This window comes from Panthera uncia, chromosome A2, assembly GCF_023721935.1.
Source record: "Panthera uncia isolate 11264 chromosome A2, Puncia_PCG_1.0, whole genome shotgun sequence".
Lineage (NCBI taxonomy): Eukaryota > Metazoa > Chordata > Mammalia > Carnivora > Felidae > Panthera > Panthera uncia.
In genome coordinates this window covers 25,605,540-25,622,397 of record NC_064816.1, presented here as the reverse complement: position 1 = coordinate 25,622,397, position 16,858 = coordinate 25,605,540, and the positions used below count along the sequence as shown (strand labels likewise).

The following is a 16,858-nucleotide window of genomic DNA, read 5'->3' as shown; positions in this document are numbered from 1 at the left end:
GATCACAACCTAAGCCGAAACCCAAGAGTGGGACACTCAACCAATTGAGCCACCCAGGTGCCCCTTAAGATTTTTTAAAATCTTTATTTATTTATTTATTTTGAGAGAGAGAGAGAGAGAGAGAGAGAGCAGCAGAGATAGAGGAGAGAGAGAATCCCAAGGAGGCTCCATGCTGTCAGAGCAAAGCCTGACATGGGGCTCCATCCCACGAACTGTGGGAACTTGACCTGCGCAGAAATCAAGAGTTGGACACTTAACTGACTGAGCCATCCAGGTGCCCCAAGATTTTAGTTTTAAGTAATCTCTGCATGCGTGTGGCTCGAACTCATGACCCTGAGACCAAGAGTCACATGCTCCTCCCACTGAGCCAACCAGGTGCCCCAAGAAGAAATTATTTTCCTCACTCTGTTATGACTCATGTCTTTAACTGTATCTATGTAAATAATTGTGCTCTTTAGGTGACAATGGAAGTATATACCTATATCATCTCTATTGGCTGCTAGCGCTAATGTCCCAACTAAAAGATGCTGTCAGTTCATACATTTAGTCACTAAAACATTGGACAAAAGTAAAAACTCCTGCTGACTCCACCTCAATTACAAATTCAGAACTGCCATCAAAGGTGTGTTTGGAATATTGCAGACATGTTTTTTTATAGAACTTTTAAAAATGTTATAGAAGATGTTTTTTCACGGTGGGCTGAATTAAAAAATCAATTGAAATATAAATAAATATGATTATCCACTTTCACAAAGGCTAAAACAGAGTTCCATCCTGACTCACTCAACATTAAAGTTTTGATACAAAGAGCCTGGGTCCCATCTGCTCCAAGTAGGTGGCCCTCAAGAGTCATTAAAATTATCTTTTTAAAATTACAGCTCAGCAAGAACAATCCATTCTGTGCGTCCAGAAATTATTGTCCAAATGCCCATCTGCATGTCCTTTTAAGAAACATAGTTCAGCAGAGGAAGTGCTGGTCCTTGGGGAAATCATTCTCATCTTCAGCGTACATATGCTGTGCTACAGTTAATCAGGCAAACTCTATTGATGTTCCCAGCACTGGGGCGTGATTGAATATTTAACAAACAAATGCCTCTGAGCCCAGAAGACAAACGGTTCAAGAGATTTGGGACTTTTAAAAAAAATATATTAAGTTAAATCAAAAGCATTTTGTATTTGTTCTTCTGAGAAACAGATGAACAGATGATTGGAATGTGAAAATGGCATGACAATTTCTTTACCACTCTGACAAATTATATTCAATTGCTGTACAGGTTTTCAGTAGCTGAGTGATAAACCAAAGGGGAAAGAGTGGTTGTTTTTCAATCAGGTCGTAGTAAGCTAACTTCTAATGCATATAACAAATGCATATGTTATATAAGAAAAAATTAATCAAACAGCATGTCGAGCCCAAAGGTATTACGTTTACGAAATCAATAAATATCATCTATATGTATATCATCTATTTTAGTAAATCAAAGTGTTGCTAAAGAAAGGAATAGGGCTTTGCCAGTGTACCACTCCTAGAAAATACATTACTAGGTTTTATTCTCTATTTATTTCCTCCCTAAAAGAGAAGCCGACCCAATTTAAATCAAAGTATTATTCTCCTATATCTCTTCCCTTTCTCGTTTATCCTAATTCCCTTTCAGAATCTGGGGTAAACCAGAATTGGTTCTGGGGCAGCCAAAGTAAGCAAGCCTTTTTCACTCTGCCCAGATTCTCCAGTTATTTATCTATTCCATATATTTAAAATAGCATAGAAACAATACCGTGGAAATACAGTACAACCAGGAGAATGCTCACCAGGGAATACAGCTAAATCTGTCCTCCTCAGCCCATCGCCCAACCAGGGCATATCTTAGGAAAAATGTGAGATGAATGTCCATACACAGCTCATCAGTATTTCTGTGTATGTAATCACCACTCATGCCAAGCAAAAAGAAATAATTTTACACCTGAGTAAACTACTGGGGGGGAAGAAAAGGCTGTACTCTGACCCACCCACAGGTGCAAAAAATAGACTTCTTATAATAATTTTATTTTTAAAGTGTTTTTAAAATGATGTAGCAAACATCTAACTTTTGATGCATCCCTCTAAATTCTCATAATAGTACATCTGAAACTTTTGGAATGATATTTACTGCCTTCTACCTTATGAAATTATTACTTTTGTAGGTATCTATCTCTCTGCTTTATGCTTTTTTTGCCTTTAAGACTTTGTGCCTCCCGAGGTCAGTGCCCATGTTCTTACCTGTGTATCTTATATGGTGCCTAGAAAATGCCTTCCTCATAGAAGGAGCTTAATAAATATTTTATTGCAAAAGCTCCTAACTTCTGCCCATGTCATATACAAAATGGAATCCCAGAGTGATCCAAAGATTGTGGCCCAAAGATGCATAATTATACCTTCTGTGCTTAACCAACCTATTTTTAAGGCCAATCTGTTTTAAATAGATGGTACATGTTTTTATTATTGAAATATGATGGAAATGAATTAGTAGAGGGTCTTTTGTTCAAAGAAATCCCACTGCCAATTGTATCTAACAATTATAGAAAATTAAACAAGAGTTGTTTTTTTTGTTTTTTTTATTTTTTTAACATTTATTCATTTTTAAGAGACAGAGTGTGAGTGGGGGAGGGGCAGAAAGAGGGAGACACAGAATCCAAAGCAGGCTCCAGGCTCTAAGCTATCAGCACAGAGCCCAACAAGGGGCTCAAACCCACCAACTGTGAGATCATGACCTGAGCCAAAGTCAGACGCTCAACCGACTGAGCCACTCAGGTGCCCCTGTTGTTTGTTTTTTTTTTTAAGTTAGAGAAGAGTTAGCACTATCTAGCAGTGAGACTGAATTAAAATCTGTTCCAGGGTCACCTGGGTGGCTCAGATGGTTGAGTGTGAGACTCTTGATTTTGGCTCAGGTCATGATCCCAGGGTTGGGATCCACACTTCTCTCTCTCTCTCCCTCTGCCCCTCCCCTGCTTAAGCTCTCTCTCTCTCTATATATATATATATATATAAATTAAAAACAAAAAAAAAAGATTAAAAAATACCAAATTTGGGGAATAACTAGATGTTTGGTTCTTTGTGGCTACAAATGGAAGAGTAGGGAATAGCTTACTGAAACTGAATGTAAGATACATATTCTAAGACATCACATAATGTCTTTAAAATGTACTCTGCTTTTATTGATTTTTTTTCTGTCCTCAGTTTATCATTTTAATATCCTTTTATTACATATTTACATGTTTAATATCTATTTATTGCATATTCACATATTTAAAGTTTACTTTTATTTATTTTGAGAGATAGATAGTGAGTGGGGAAGGGACAGAGAGAGAGGGAGACAGAATCCCAAGCAGGCTGCACAGCTCAGAGCCCGATGTGGTGAACCCACAAACCATGAGATCATGACCTGAACCAAAATCAAGAGTCAGAGGCTTAACCGACTGAGCCACCCAGGTGCCCCTACATAATTTAAATACTTAAATAAATAAGACAAATTGGAAAAATCTACCATGGCACGTATAAGCAATGATTGCACTAGTTTGTTTTTAAAAAAAATTATTTTAAGTTTATTCACTTTTGAGAGAGAGAGACAGAGCGTGAACAGGGATGGGGGGGAGAGTAGACACAGAATACAAAGCGGGCTCCAGGCTCTGAGCTGTCAGCACAGAGCCTGACTCGAGGCTCGAACCCATGAACAGTGAGATCATGACCTGAGCGTAAGTCGGACACTTAACTGACTGAACCACCCAGGTGCCCCTGCACTAGTTTGTTTTTAAATTTCTTATTTTATAGCAGAAAAATCTACCAAATGAAATAGCCCTGAATTTCTCATTTCCATTATTTATTTTCACAGCCATTGATTTTATGTTTGCAGTTCGTCCTTTCTCAGATTTAAAATTTTTAATTTTTGCTTTCCCAGGGATGACCCCAGAACTACATACTTGTAAATTTCATGTTGCTTTCCTTTTTAGCTTTCCAAATAATTGTATTTAATGATGCTCATGTCTTATGGAAAAAAAATAGCTATAATTGAAATTTTCATGTAAGAAAAATATTTCACAAAACATGTTTATTACCTGTTGCTCTTGAAGAATAAAACTTCTCTACAATAGTATAAGAAAAAGGTACTTTGATAGGCCAATTTGTTTTTAGAGTAACATTTCCCTGCCTAAATAAGCTAAATTAGTTCTAGCTCTTTCTCTTCCCATGGACTTAGCTTATTAGAAAGTCAAAGTATATAATTCTAAAGTAACTTCCTATGGATCCTCTTCTTTCACATGCTTTCTTGAAACGCCTATAATTTTGGTGACTACTTCCTATATGCCTTATCAAGACCAGATACCATCTAGCAGGGTATCTTAGCAAACGATTTATACCTATTTGCATTGCATTGCTGTTTTTAGTTACTTATATTTTTATTGCAGAATAAAATAGGATAGCTATACTTTTGCTTTTGTTCAGAGAATAAGTGAACTTATTAAAAACTGTTCTCACTAGCTTCTTCACCATAAATTTTGGCTCAAAATAGTTTCACTTTGTTCCCCTACGTAGGGTAACTACAGTATCCAGGGTTCCTTGGGCCCAACAACTAGCCCTTCAGGGTTAACTCAGTTAACAGTAGAGAGCACGCGGGGGACGGCTACAAGGCGGACAGATACAGGACCTCTAAAAAGTGTCTACGCAGAAGCAAGAGCATCAGAAAGCCAGAATTCCTTGGCGAAGCAGATAGATAGAAAAGACTTTCAAACGAGTTTGGTGCCTACACCATGCCGTTCTCCCCCCAGAAGAAGTGAATCCTCTCAGAAAACTCCAGATGCTGTTATCAAAGCAAAGGACCTACCAGCCCATCAAGTACCAACTTCAATAAACAAAACGTCCCTAAAGGAAATCTCGGGAGAAAAGCTGAGACCGATTCCTGAAGTAGCTGTAAGTGGTTTCGCTCTGGTCTGCAGAGGCCGGCAGCACATCCTGCTGTGTTTCTGTTCTGTTCCATTTTGCACACATTTTCAGCAGTACCTATTTTTCATCATTTGGGTGATCAGTAATGTATTTGCCTTCGTATTCGGATGTGTTGTAGCTCAGTAGCAGCAGCTGTTAAAAGAGTATATTGCACATCCCAGTGATAATAGAATGCCTCTTGTTTTTAATGAGAAAGATAATTATCATCATAGTTATTTTTTTATTTCCCAGTTACTTCTCATAATTTTAGTTATCACTGCCTGCAAATTACAAACGAAGATCTTATTTTTTGAGCCAAAGGCTTGCCAGTAAAATTGACAGATTTTCGATAAAAATCTACATTAGGAGCCATAAAAATATCATTATTCTATTCACTTTCTGGTCTCTTTGCAGCAGTTCCCCCAAATAATAAATGGCATGAGTGAAGGTTAACCATAGAGTAGTGTCATTGAAGAAATCCCTAGGCTAGTTTGGTGGCTATATTCATGTCCATCAGATTGATTTTCTTCCTTCCTATGTTAGTACTTTTCTTCCTTCAACCCCCCCAGAGCTGCACTTAGAAACCAGAGAACAAATGAAGCTCTGCAGAACAAATGAACTTATATTCCATCTTTTTAAGGTTATTTCTTTATTTTGAGAGACATAGAGCACACGAGCAGGGGAGAGGCAGAGAAAATCCCAAGCAGGCTCTGCACAGCCAGGCAGAACCCGATGTGCGGCTTGAACCCTTGGACCGTAAGATCATGACCTGAACTGAAGTCAAGAGCCAGATGCTTAACCCACCGAGCCACCCAAGCACCCCAGTATTTCACTTTTTTTAAACATTAAAGGTTTACTCTATTTGTCATATCCTAAGTATTCTGTATGTGTTATACTGTAAAGCTTTGGCTCAATTATGTTCTAAGCAATTTAGGGTGGACTATTCACTCACACAAGGAACACACACGTACATCATCATTAACAAAATAGAAACAGCTAATATTTCTTAGCATTGACCATGCCAGCCCCTTTTTCCTGAAGTATTTAATCCTCACAATGACCAGAGAGGTGAAGACCTTCATCCTCGTTTTCCAGATGAAGAAACCGAAGTTCAGAATGGTTATGCACTGTGTTCAAGGGCAGCAGCTAGTTAGTTGATGAGTTAGAACTTGAAGCTGAGTCCAGAAATGCTGCCTGTGTCCACCACTCTGGGCCACATAAATACATGCTGACTCTTCTCTAAATGGTGGCCACTCCTCAAGAAAGATCCAGATAAAACCGGAATGTGCATTCCTCTTATTTCCCACATTTGATGCATGTGTGCATGCATGCACACAAGAAAGTAGTAAATCACCTAACATAATGAAAATGGATTTGTTGCATGGTGGTTTAGGATAAAAGTTGTCAGGATTATTTTTGCATGTTTCTCATTTTTTTTTTTTTGAAAATAGTTCCAAAACAAATGTTCTACCTAACTGTAATTTTTTTTCTTTGGTGTGCTAACAAGTGGAATACAGCTAATAAACTAACCTGACAGATTTATTCTACAATGGTGCTCCACTTGGCTGGGCTGCCAAAAACCAGAGCCAAAGCAAGTCTTGAAGAAGTCTTCCAGTCCATTTTCCCCTAATCTTTTTGCCACCACCCTTCTACTAGGTAAAATCTGTCATCGTAATATAGCCAAAAGATTGTTTATTTTTTATCTTTCCATCTTTCTGTGGAAATAAAACCAGAGCACAAAAAGCACCTTGGGAGCTGGAGGCACAAATGGACTTTAAGTAGCTGGCCACTCAGCCAAGGACTTTAAGTAGCTGGCCACTCACCCAAGTCCACTGTCTGAAAAATAGCGCTCTAAGATAATACCAGGGAATAATGAAAGGTTGGAGAGAGAGTAAGGCACTTTCCTTACCCATCCTGTTAATTTAAGAGGCTTTTAGGAAAAGCCAGTATGCAGACACCATTTGGGTTGTCTCAAGAGACCCTTCTCACAGCTGCTCACTGCCAATTACAAAGCACAAACCTGACACATGTCCCTTCTGCATGGGAGCCCTCTGTACAGCATTCCATTTTTTATTGTTCCATTTTACAGCTAAGGAGACTGACAGAGTACTCCCTTCAAGAGGATCAAAGAGGGAAGGAGCTTCATCTTTTGTTGAGGGGATCAAGGCACAAAGGCACTGCTTACCATTTGTGCAGAGAGGTTTGACCTCCGTGTCAAAATTCAGGTTAATAAAATGTGATCTCTACAACCCACATGATCACTGCAATCTGCGGCTCGCATTTGTGAATGTGGTAACCTCAATTTAATAGGGTGTAAAATTATTGAAGGCATAGGCACCTTGCCCCATTTCAGGGTGAATTTACGATGGGAATGGAGTGTTCTTCCAATGTTCTTCCTTTAAAAAGGAAATTCATGGTCATAAGTGAAAGGGTGCTAATACCCGACGTTCTCTCCACTTAATAGCTGCAGCTAAGAATCTGTGAAAACAAGTTTCCTCAAGAGTGCTGTGTGTTGCTAACTCTGTGAAAGGATTTTTTTCCCCAGGTCCCAGAAAACCATGGTGGTGACTTTTGTTTTAATAATTCACTAATATTTACTTCACACAATACAAAATTCAGCCTTTTTTAGTGCATTCACAGAGTTATGCAACCATGACCACTAATCCTAGATCACTATTATCACCCCAAAAGAAACTCTGTTCCCATTAATAGTCATTCCCCATTGCCTGCTTCCCCCAAACTCCCAGAAACCATTAATTTATTTCCTGTCTCTATGGATTTGCCTGTTCTGGACATTTCCTATAAAGGAAATCAGACACAGTGTGCCCTTTTGTGTCTGACTTCTTTGATTTAGCATGATGTTCTCAAGTTCTTTCTATGTTGTAGCTTTCCATTTCTTTTTATGCCTGAATAATAATCCATTATGTGGGTGTGCCATATTTGCTTATTCATCTATCAGTTGATAGTTGGTTGTTTCCACTCTTTGGCTATAATGAAAGATGCTGCTATGAACATTCATATGCACATTTTTGTGTGGACATATGTTTTCAGTCCTCCTGGGTGTATACCTAGGAGTGGAATTGCCAGGTCATATGGAACTTTACATTTAACTTTTGAGAAACTGCCAAACTGTTTCCCTAAGCAGCTGCACCATATTACATTCCCACCAGCAAAGCAAGGTTGGGGGATTTCTCCACATCTCGGTCAACACTCGTTATTGTCTGCCTTTTTCATTTCAGCCATCCTAGTGTGTAAAGTGGCATCTCCTTGTGGTTTGGATTTGCTTTTCCCTAATGACTAAAGCTGTTGAGCATCTTTTTGTACACGTATCAGCCCATTTGTTTTTTTTGGTTTTTTTTTTGTTTTTTTTTGTTTTTTTTTTTTTTGCCAGTTCATTACTTTATTTATTTTTTTTTAATTTTTTTAATGTTTATTTATTTTTTTTTTTAATTTTTTATTTTTTAAACGTATCAGCCCATTTGTATATCTCCTTTGGAAAAACACCTATTCAGACCTTTGGCCTATTTTTTCATTGAATTATTTGTCTTTGTAGTATCCAGGTCTAAGAGTTTGGATACAGTTTCTTAGATACATGATACGCAAGTATACTCTCCCATTCTGTAACTTGTCTTTTCATTTCTTTGGCTATCTTTTGAAGCAATAGAAGTTTTTTCATTTTGGTGAAGTCTAGTTTATTTATTTCTTCTGTTGCTTATGCTTTTGTGTCATATCTAAGAATGGTTGCCTGATCCGAGGTCACAGAGTTTATTCCTATGTTTTCTTCTAAGAATTTTATAGTTTAACTCTTTTTAAAATTTTTTTTTCTTTTATGTTTTATTTCTTTTTGAGAGACAGAGAGAGACAGAGCATGAGCAGAGGAGGGGCAGAGAGAAAGAAACACACAGAATCCAAAGCAGGCTCCAGGCTCTGAGCTGTCAGTACAGAGGCCAGAGTGGGGCTCGAACTCCCGAACTGCAAGATCATGACCTGAGCTAAAGTTGACGCTTAACAGACTGAGCCATTCAGGCGCCCCAGAATTTTATAGTTTAACTCTTAAATTTTGTGCTATGATCCAGTTCTGGCTGATTTCTGTCTACAGTGGGAATAGAGGTTCAACTACATTTTTTTTTTAATTTTTTTTTCAATGTTTTTTATTTATTTTTGGGACAGAGAGAGACAGAGCATGAACGGGGGAGGGGCAGAGAGAGAGGGAGACACAGAATCCGAAACAGGCTCCAGGCTCCGAGCCATCAGCCCAGAGCCTGACGCGGGGCTCGAACTCACGGAGCGCGAGATCGTGACCTGGCTGAAGTCGGACGCTTAACCGACTGCGCCACCCAGGCGCCCCTCAACTACATTTTTTTGCCTGTGAATATTCACTTGTGCCAGCACTGTCAGTTGAAAGACTGTCTTTTCCCATTGAATTGTCTGTCACCCTTTTTGAAAATCAGTTGACCGTGCATGTAAAAGTTTATTTCCGACTTCTCAGTTCTATTCTGTTTATCTATATGTCTGTCTCTATGCAGTACCACACTGTCTTGATTCCTAGTTTTATAGTAGGCCTTTGAAATCAGGAAGTGTGACCCCTTCAACTTTGTGCTTTGTTTTCTGGATTCTTTTTGCATTTCCATAGGAATTTGAGGATCAACTTGTCAATTTCTGAAAAAAAAAAAAGGCAACTAGGATTGCATTGAATCTTTAAATCGATTTGGGGAATATCTTAACATCTTAACAATATTAAGCCTTCCAATCCATGGATATCTTTCTGTTTGTTTCTTTAATTTCTTTCAGCAATGTTTTATAATTTTCAGCACACAGATCCTGCACTTCTTTTGTTAAATTTATTCCTAAGTAAATTTTTTGATGCTGTTGTGAATAGAATTATTTCCTTAATTTTATTTTTTATTTGTTCATTGCTAGTGTTCATAGAAATGCAGTTTATTTTTATATTGATTTTTTTATATCTTGCAACCTTGCTGAATGTTAATTAGTTCTAATAGTGTTTTTATGAATTCCTTAGGATTTTCTATATACAAGATCATGTCATTGCAAATAGAAATAGTTCTACTGCCTTTCCAATCTGGATGTCTTTTATTTCTTTCTTTCCTAATTGCCCCCACAAATGGATTTCATTTGAATGAAAAGCTTTCCTTCAAGATATTTAAGATTTAATACTTCAACTAGTGTTTCCTAGTAGTGAATTCTAACAGAGATATGATAAGCTCAGTCAGACCTAGGAGGATTCTACTGGTATGACTCAGAGGAAATGTATTTGATGCAAGAGAAAGTTTGACAATTATCCTGGGGCTAGAAGTCCATCTAATCTTATATGAATGCAGGTATGAAATTTCCCTTTGGTGGCTAGCATTGTAGTCCATAAATTTAGAGTGCTGACATGGATGGTGGTTTCTACCACCTAGGCTGGGTTTCTAACATAAAGGACTTCTAGGTGATGAATTATAGCTGTTCTGGTTCTACTTCTGGATAAGTGACAGCATCATCTCTTTTGTTGAGCACCTGTCAGGGCAGGTGTTCCCCCAGGTGCCAGAGATACACCAACCAAAACAGACAGGGGGCTTGTATCTGTTGGGAAACACAGACAATGAAGACATGAAGGCAAAATACTCAAAGTCATCATACGCTATGATAAAGGTGCAGGAAGACTAAAACAAGGTGATGTAATAGAGAACAGCGTTGGCCAGAATGGTGGATACTTTATATACTACCTGACAAAGTAGGTGACAGTTGAGCTGAGATTTAAAGTTTAAGATGAAGCTAGCCATGCAGAGAACCTAGGAATAATGTTTCAGATATCAGGAACAGTAGGTGCAAAGCTCCCGAAATGGACATCTATGAGAAATAGTGGAGGTCAGAAAGCTGGGACATAAGAGCAAGGGGAAAGTAGTAGAGGATGAGGGCAGAGAGGTACATAGGACTCAAATGATGTAAGGTCAGGAAGGCCATGGTGAGGAAGGTGGCCTTTATTCCAAATGCAATGGCAAGTCTTTGTAGGGTTTGAAGCAAGGCGATGACATGTACATTCAAAAACTTCCATTTCACAGTGTCAAGATGGATGCAACAAGGCAGGAATAGAAGCAGGGAAAACAGTTGAGGCATTAGTCTGATAGATCAGAGTGGAGAGGAAGAAAATGGCAGATTCCTGGCATAATGGGGGGGGGGTGCCAAAGGGAGGAGGAAACAGGCAGAATCAAGGATGATTCTCAGGTTTGTGTCCTGAATGACCAGGAGGATGGTCATGTAATTTACTGGGCTCTGGAAGACTGCGAGGAGACCTGAGCCATCCACTTAGCCATCAAGGTACTGCAATCAAGAATTCTAAGTGGACACCCCATCGAAAATCTGATCTCCCAAAGTGCCAACGAGAGGTGACTCTATGACAAGGGAAAATTAAAGGTTCTTACAAACGGAGGTACATCCCCTGATATGACAGAGGACTAGTAATTCTTAAGGAACGCTTACTGAAATTAATTTGCTAACTACTTGGTAAACTTCTTCCTTGCAATGTTTTATTCATATTTAAATAGAGTTCCCTATTATTAAGTTCAAATATTTTTAATTAAGAAACAAGTACAGCCCTCTGGGTAATATCGCAACCATGCAGATAGCTGGTAATTAAACTTTTCCACATGTATAACTGCATTCAAACAGTTTTGAATGAAACATTTTAAACCTGTAAATGTCATTATGTGCATCTTTAAACAAACAAACAAAAAGACGTATATAACAGGCTTTGTGTTTCCAGAAAAAGTTTGAGCTTATTGAAGAATGGTTATTGTCACAAGACAAAATATGCTACCAATTAAAAATTCAGGTATTCTTGGGGCGCCTGGGTGGCTTGGTCGGTTAAGCGTCCAACTTCGGCTCAGGTCATGATCTCACGGTCCGTGAGTTCGAGCCCCGCGTCAGGCTGTGTGCTGACAGCTCAAAGCCTGAAGCCTGTTTCAGATTCTCTGTCTCCCTCTCTCTCTGCCCCTCCCCTGTTCATGCTCTGTCTCTCTCTGTCTCAAAAATAAATAAGCGTTAAAAAATTTTTAAAAAAAATTCAGGTATTCTGTTTAGAAAAAAAAAAACATGGCTTTTTATAAGGAAAAAGTAAAATGAATCTCATATAATTTTTTAGTTTAATTTTCACATTTTCATTTTTAAAAAATCAAAACTGAATTGTGGAAGGACACTTTTAAAAGCCATGGTATAATTTTTTTGAATTGCCAAGCCATTTCCTTTGGATAATGAAAAGGGATTACTTTCACTGCCTCCCTGATGAACTTGAGCCCATTTTTTTTTTTAAATAGAAGTTTACTGTCCTTTGCAATTTGTACTCTATAAACTTAGAGGAAAATGATTTTGTAAATTTTTAGAGCTTTCAAGCCACTGTTCCATTACATGAAGTTCTGCATTTTCTAGTGTATATAATAATACTTTGTTCAAAGGGAAGCCATCTGTCTCTTTGAATTTGCCACTCAAGTATGCCATTTGCAGCTGTCTTTCCAACAATACCCCATTGTTTAAAGAATTCATAAATGTCTTTCTGACCTCTGACTTTCTTCGGTTACAACAATATTCCATTGTTGCAAAACACCTGTTTTGGGGTCAGGTTGCTCTGCGTGTTGTAATTATGTCCATCATCCTGGCCCAACTATGCAGGTTCACCCGGTGACTCTCCCTCCTTCCAAGGCTTCCACTACAGGTGCCCACTGGCCTCATGCTTTCCTGGGCCACCTGATAGACAGCCTTCATCTTTGCCACCCTCAGGGCCTTCCCCAAAGAGAATTCTATGCATGTCAATCTACATTTTCATTCTTCTGAGAGTCAAGAGCAGTAGACACTATGCCTCAGAGCACCCAGCTCAAATCAGACAGACCAGGATTTTAATTCTGACTTTGCTTCTTTTAACTTATGTGGCCTTGGACACATTTCTTAACCTCCTTGAACCTCAGTTATCTCATCTATCTACTTGGAGAAAATAATAATACTTATTCCATAGGGTCATCATGAGTATTAAATGAGATAGTACATGTAGAACACTTAGTCCAAAATCCACAAATATGCTTTCTTGTACCTATTTCTGAGTAGTTAGAAATGTAAACCAGTGTGCCTGGCATTCTAAAACAAACTTTTTCAAATTCAGTAGAATTCCAAAAACTAATTATTGGTACTATTCAATAAGTGATAGCTATATGTGCTTCTTGTCCTCTGTTAATAGTTGAATCAAGTGCTAACATAAGAATGAATTAATGGGTCACTTCTGCCAGGTAACATGTTGGTGTTTTCTCAATGTTCAACAAAGAGAGAAAAATATTTAGAAGCAGAACCTGATGTCTTTCCGGTCATTCCCCAGAGAGTACCCTCTGTGCGCCTGCCTTGTTCCCAGAGCTGAATTATAGATGTGCAGCTTCGTGGTTGATGGAGTGAATTTAACTTGGACAGGACTAACAGCAGTTTTATAAACCATAGTGTTAGCCATGGTGAGAACACTTCATTCATTACATTGGACACTCCTACCAATTAATAGCCTTTGGAGAAGAGTGTGTTTTCCTGTTTTGTCCAAACTATACTCTCTCTCCTTGCCTCTGAAAAAAGAGTCATTATCTCAGTTTATCTGTCAATGCACTGCAGGGGGTATCACTGAAGCTACAGAATGTGGTGCTTAAATAACATTGGTGCCACTAGTAAAAGGATTTGCATTAAGCATCAAGGTTTCCCAGGTGGAACTTGCTCCCAGCCCTCTGTCTTAATTTTTGAGTATCTTTTTCAGTCCAAATACTTGTGATGCTACAGAGTAGTTTGTTCTTTTGAGTAAACAAACTCTTTGCATCTCATGTCCAATTTAATTGTGGACAAAACGGTCTAGAGTAGAAGTGTGTTTAAATAGTTAAAAATGGAAATGTGGACCAAAATTTGGGTGATGATATGAGATTGCAAAAAGAAGTAGGACATTTTAATATCTCCATTTCTAAACAGCTAGGTATGCAAACAATGTGCCAGTTACTTCGGTGAAGAGGAGCAGTTTCAGATTCTCAGGAATTTCAGAAATGGTAGATAGAAAGACTGGGCAAAAATTAAGAGACTATCAGAAGTATGAATCGATGAAAACACATTAGTTGTTTAGCCAACACACTGTAACTTTTTACTGTCTGTTCTCTAATATTCTAATGCTAAGGTTAGCATCTTACTAGTCAAATGTTTATTGAAGAAATCTATCTTCTTTGATGGCTTAGTTTTCCTAATTTTAAAGGAGCAAGTCATTGCTTGCCATTTCCCGGTTTTATGGAAGAAGCCTCAGGCTGACAGTATTTCCTAGACACATTGAGATCAAGGTCTTTGATTCAAGAACCTTGTTTGCGACTTTAAGGTTTTGGGGTACGTATTTGCTGTGTGCCAAGCCCTCTACAAGGTGCCCCACACTTCCTGTCCAGTCTTCATCTCCCACCCTCACAAGAGGGCTTATTCCTATTTGAGAGAACAGGAAGCAGAGAGGTTTTAGCTAGTTCACATCTAGTAGGTGACAAAGCAGAGTATCAAACCCTAGAACTTTGGCCAGAAAAGCTGGCTCACCTTCCACTACACTGCACCACCACCCCCAGAAAAAGGCCACTAGAAAAATTCTGTGATCACGTGGCAACTTAACTTCCATTGGGACTTTAAGCTTTACAGTATTTTAATATGCAGAAGCATGCACAGATGTTGGTGTATCTGTCATTACTACAGTATAGCCAAACTGACATCTGAACTTAAAGTTATCATCTTCCCACTCTAGAAACATCGGTTGGCTTTGCTATTTTCGTTTCTATAAGCAGGCTCAGTAATTGTTTTCCTCCTGGTTCTTTAAATAATATCTTAAACTACCGTGTATTGAATGACTACTGTGCTTAGCCCATGTACAAGGCTACAGTTGCCTTACAGATGGCATATCCTTGAATATAATATAAAACGTGTTCCTGGGGCGCCTGGGTGGCTCAGTCGGTTAAGCGTCCGACTTCAGCTCAGGTCACAATCTCGCGGTCCGCGAGTTCGAGCCTCGTGTCGGGCTCTGGGCTGATGGCTCAGAGCCTGGAGCCTGCTTCCGATTCTGTGTTTCCCTCTCTCTCTGCCCCTCCCCCGTTCATGCTGTGTCTCTCTCTGTCTCAAAAATAAATAAACGTTAAAAATAAAAAAATAAAACGTGTTCCATTTAGCTTTACTAACTGCCTTCTAGTCTTAGTTGATTGTTAAACTCAAGAAGTACCTTGAACTCAGTAGATAGGTGCTAGAAAATTAGAAATTGTTTATCAACTTCCTTTAAGGTTATTAGAGTTCAGCTATGATTGTCCGAGAATTCTTTCTGAAAATTAGCAGGCTGACTTCCAAGGCAAAATGGATAGAAGTATATTGTATGGAAGTCGTGGAATAAAAGGGTATTCTATACAAATTTAGCCCATCGATGTAAGCATCATTTTAAAAAAATACTTTGGTGCAGGGTGATTGGGCAGCTCAGTCAGTTGAGCGACCAACTCTTAGTTGCTACTCAGGTTGTGATCTCACGGTTCATGAGTTCGAGCCCCACATTGGGCTCCGCTCTGATAGTGCACAGCCTGCTTGGGATTCTCTCTCTCTCCGTCTCTTTCTCTGCCTCTTCCCTGCTTTCTGTCTCTCTCAAAATAAATAAATAAACTTAAAAAAACAATTAAAAAAATACTTTCATGCCCTCTACCCACCCCACCCCTGCCCCGCCAAAGAGAGCTATATGTTATGACATACAAAGCAACCTCTTTGCAAAGACTTTTGCCACTATTGCATTTAAATTACCTGAGAATTCTCTACCTGAGACATTCCTAAGGGGTTAGTATGCATAGATGATGAAGTACAAATTGAGTCAGGGGTTTTGAAGTGTCTCCAGGTTACAAGCCAAAATATTTGTGACAGACATTGCAGAGGTGGCATTGGGTCTGGTTAAGCCTAGGTCAACATGAATGCCATTGACAAAACACGGTCTAGATTCTGAGCAGTTGTTTCTTTTAAATAGCCCGCCTTCTGATGTCTGCTGTGTTCAGTTGATAGGTCATCCCTTCGATTTAGCAAAGTTTTTCAAGTTGCACCGTGGCCTGCTGTTTACATTTTGATTTACCCCTTTGCATGGTGAAGACATATGCCAAAAGCTACCATATATTGTGAAAGAGCTATTTGCTCACGTATGTGTCACTTGCAGCTCATCTCTGAGGCTTCTGTCTTCCCTTCATTCTTATCTTTAGTGGGTCTGCATCCCCAGTGAATCAGGGCAAACTCTTGTGTGGGATACATGCTCAGGACTTTGAAACCAGTCTTCAGGGGGTGCTAGTTGGTGAACAGATGCCTGAACACTAATTTACCATCAGCTATTATTTAAAACATCAATGTAGACATTAAACACTGTCTGCCAATAGCAATAGAGAGGAGATTAATCTTCATAATAAAATGCCAATTAAACTTTAAAATTAGCGGGGTGCCTGGGTGGCTCAGTTGGTTGAGCGTCTGACTTCGGCTCAGGTTACGATCTCACGGTTCGTGAGTTCGAGCCCCGCATCAGGCTCTGGGCTGATGGCTCAGAGCCTGGAGCCTGCTTCCGATTCTGTGTCTCCCTCTCTCTCTGCCCCTCCCCCGTTCATGCTCTGTCTCTCTCTGTCCCAAAAATAAATAAACGTTAAAAAAAAAAAAAAAGAAAAGAAAAGAAAAAAATAAACTTTAAAATTAGCTTTGGAAAATGGATTTCTACTACTTTTCTTGCTATTATGTTGGGTTCCAAAACTTTCTGGTGATAACTTCAAAACTCTTAATAATACACATTTGAACCTACCAGTGATACTGACTCTTCAGCATTTACAAAATGCCTTTTTTTTCCTTTTTTCTTTTTTTTTTTTTTTTTTTTTTTTTTTT

The 16,858-nt window shown here is 38.8% G+C and overlaps 1 protein-coding gene across 11 annotated transcripts in view; it reads left to right on the top strand.

Annotated features, from left to right (window-relative positions):
• Positions 1–16,858, top strand: part of CFAP20DC (CFAP20 domain containing) — a 244,604-nt gene that overhangs the window by 155,791 nt on the left and 71,955 nt on the right. For 10 of the 11 annotated variants that reach the window (XR_007459892.1, XR_007459893.1, XM_049640836.1 and 7 more), the window contains one exon: positions 4,562–4,936. Coding sequence is in view for 9 of the 11 variants with exons in the window: in XM_049640836.1 (XP_049496793.1) it covers positions 4,562–4,936 (375 nt within the window). In the remaining 2 variants the exon portion in view is untranslated. Of the gene's footprint in view, positions 1–4,561; positions 4,937–7,037; positions 7,694–16,858 lie in introns of those variants that run through there. The other variant, XM_049640838.1, reaches the window with a different exon arrangement.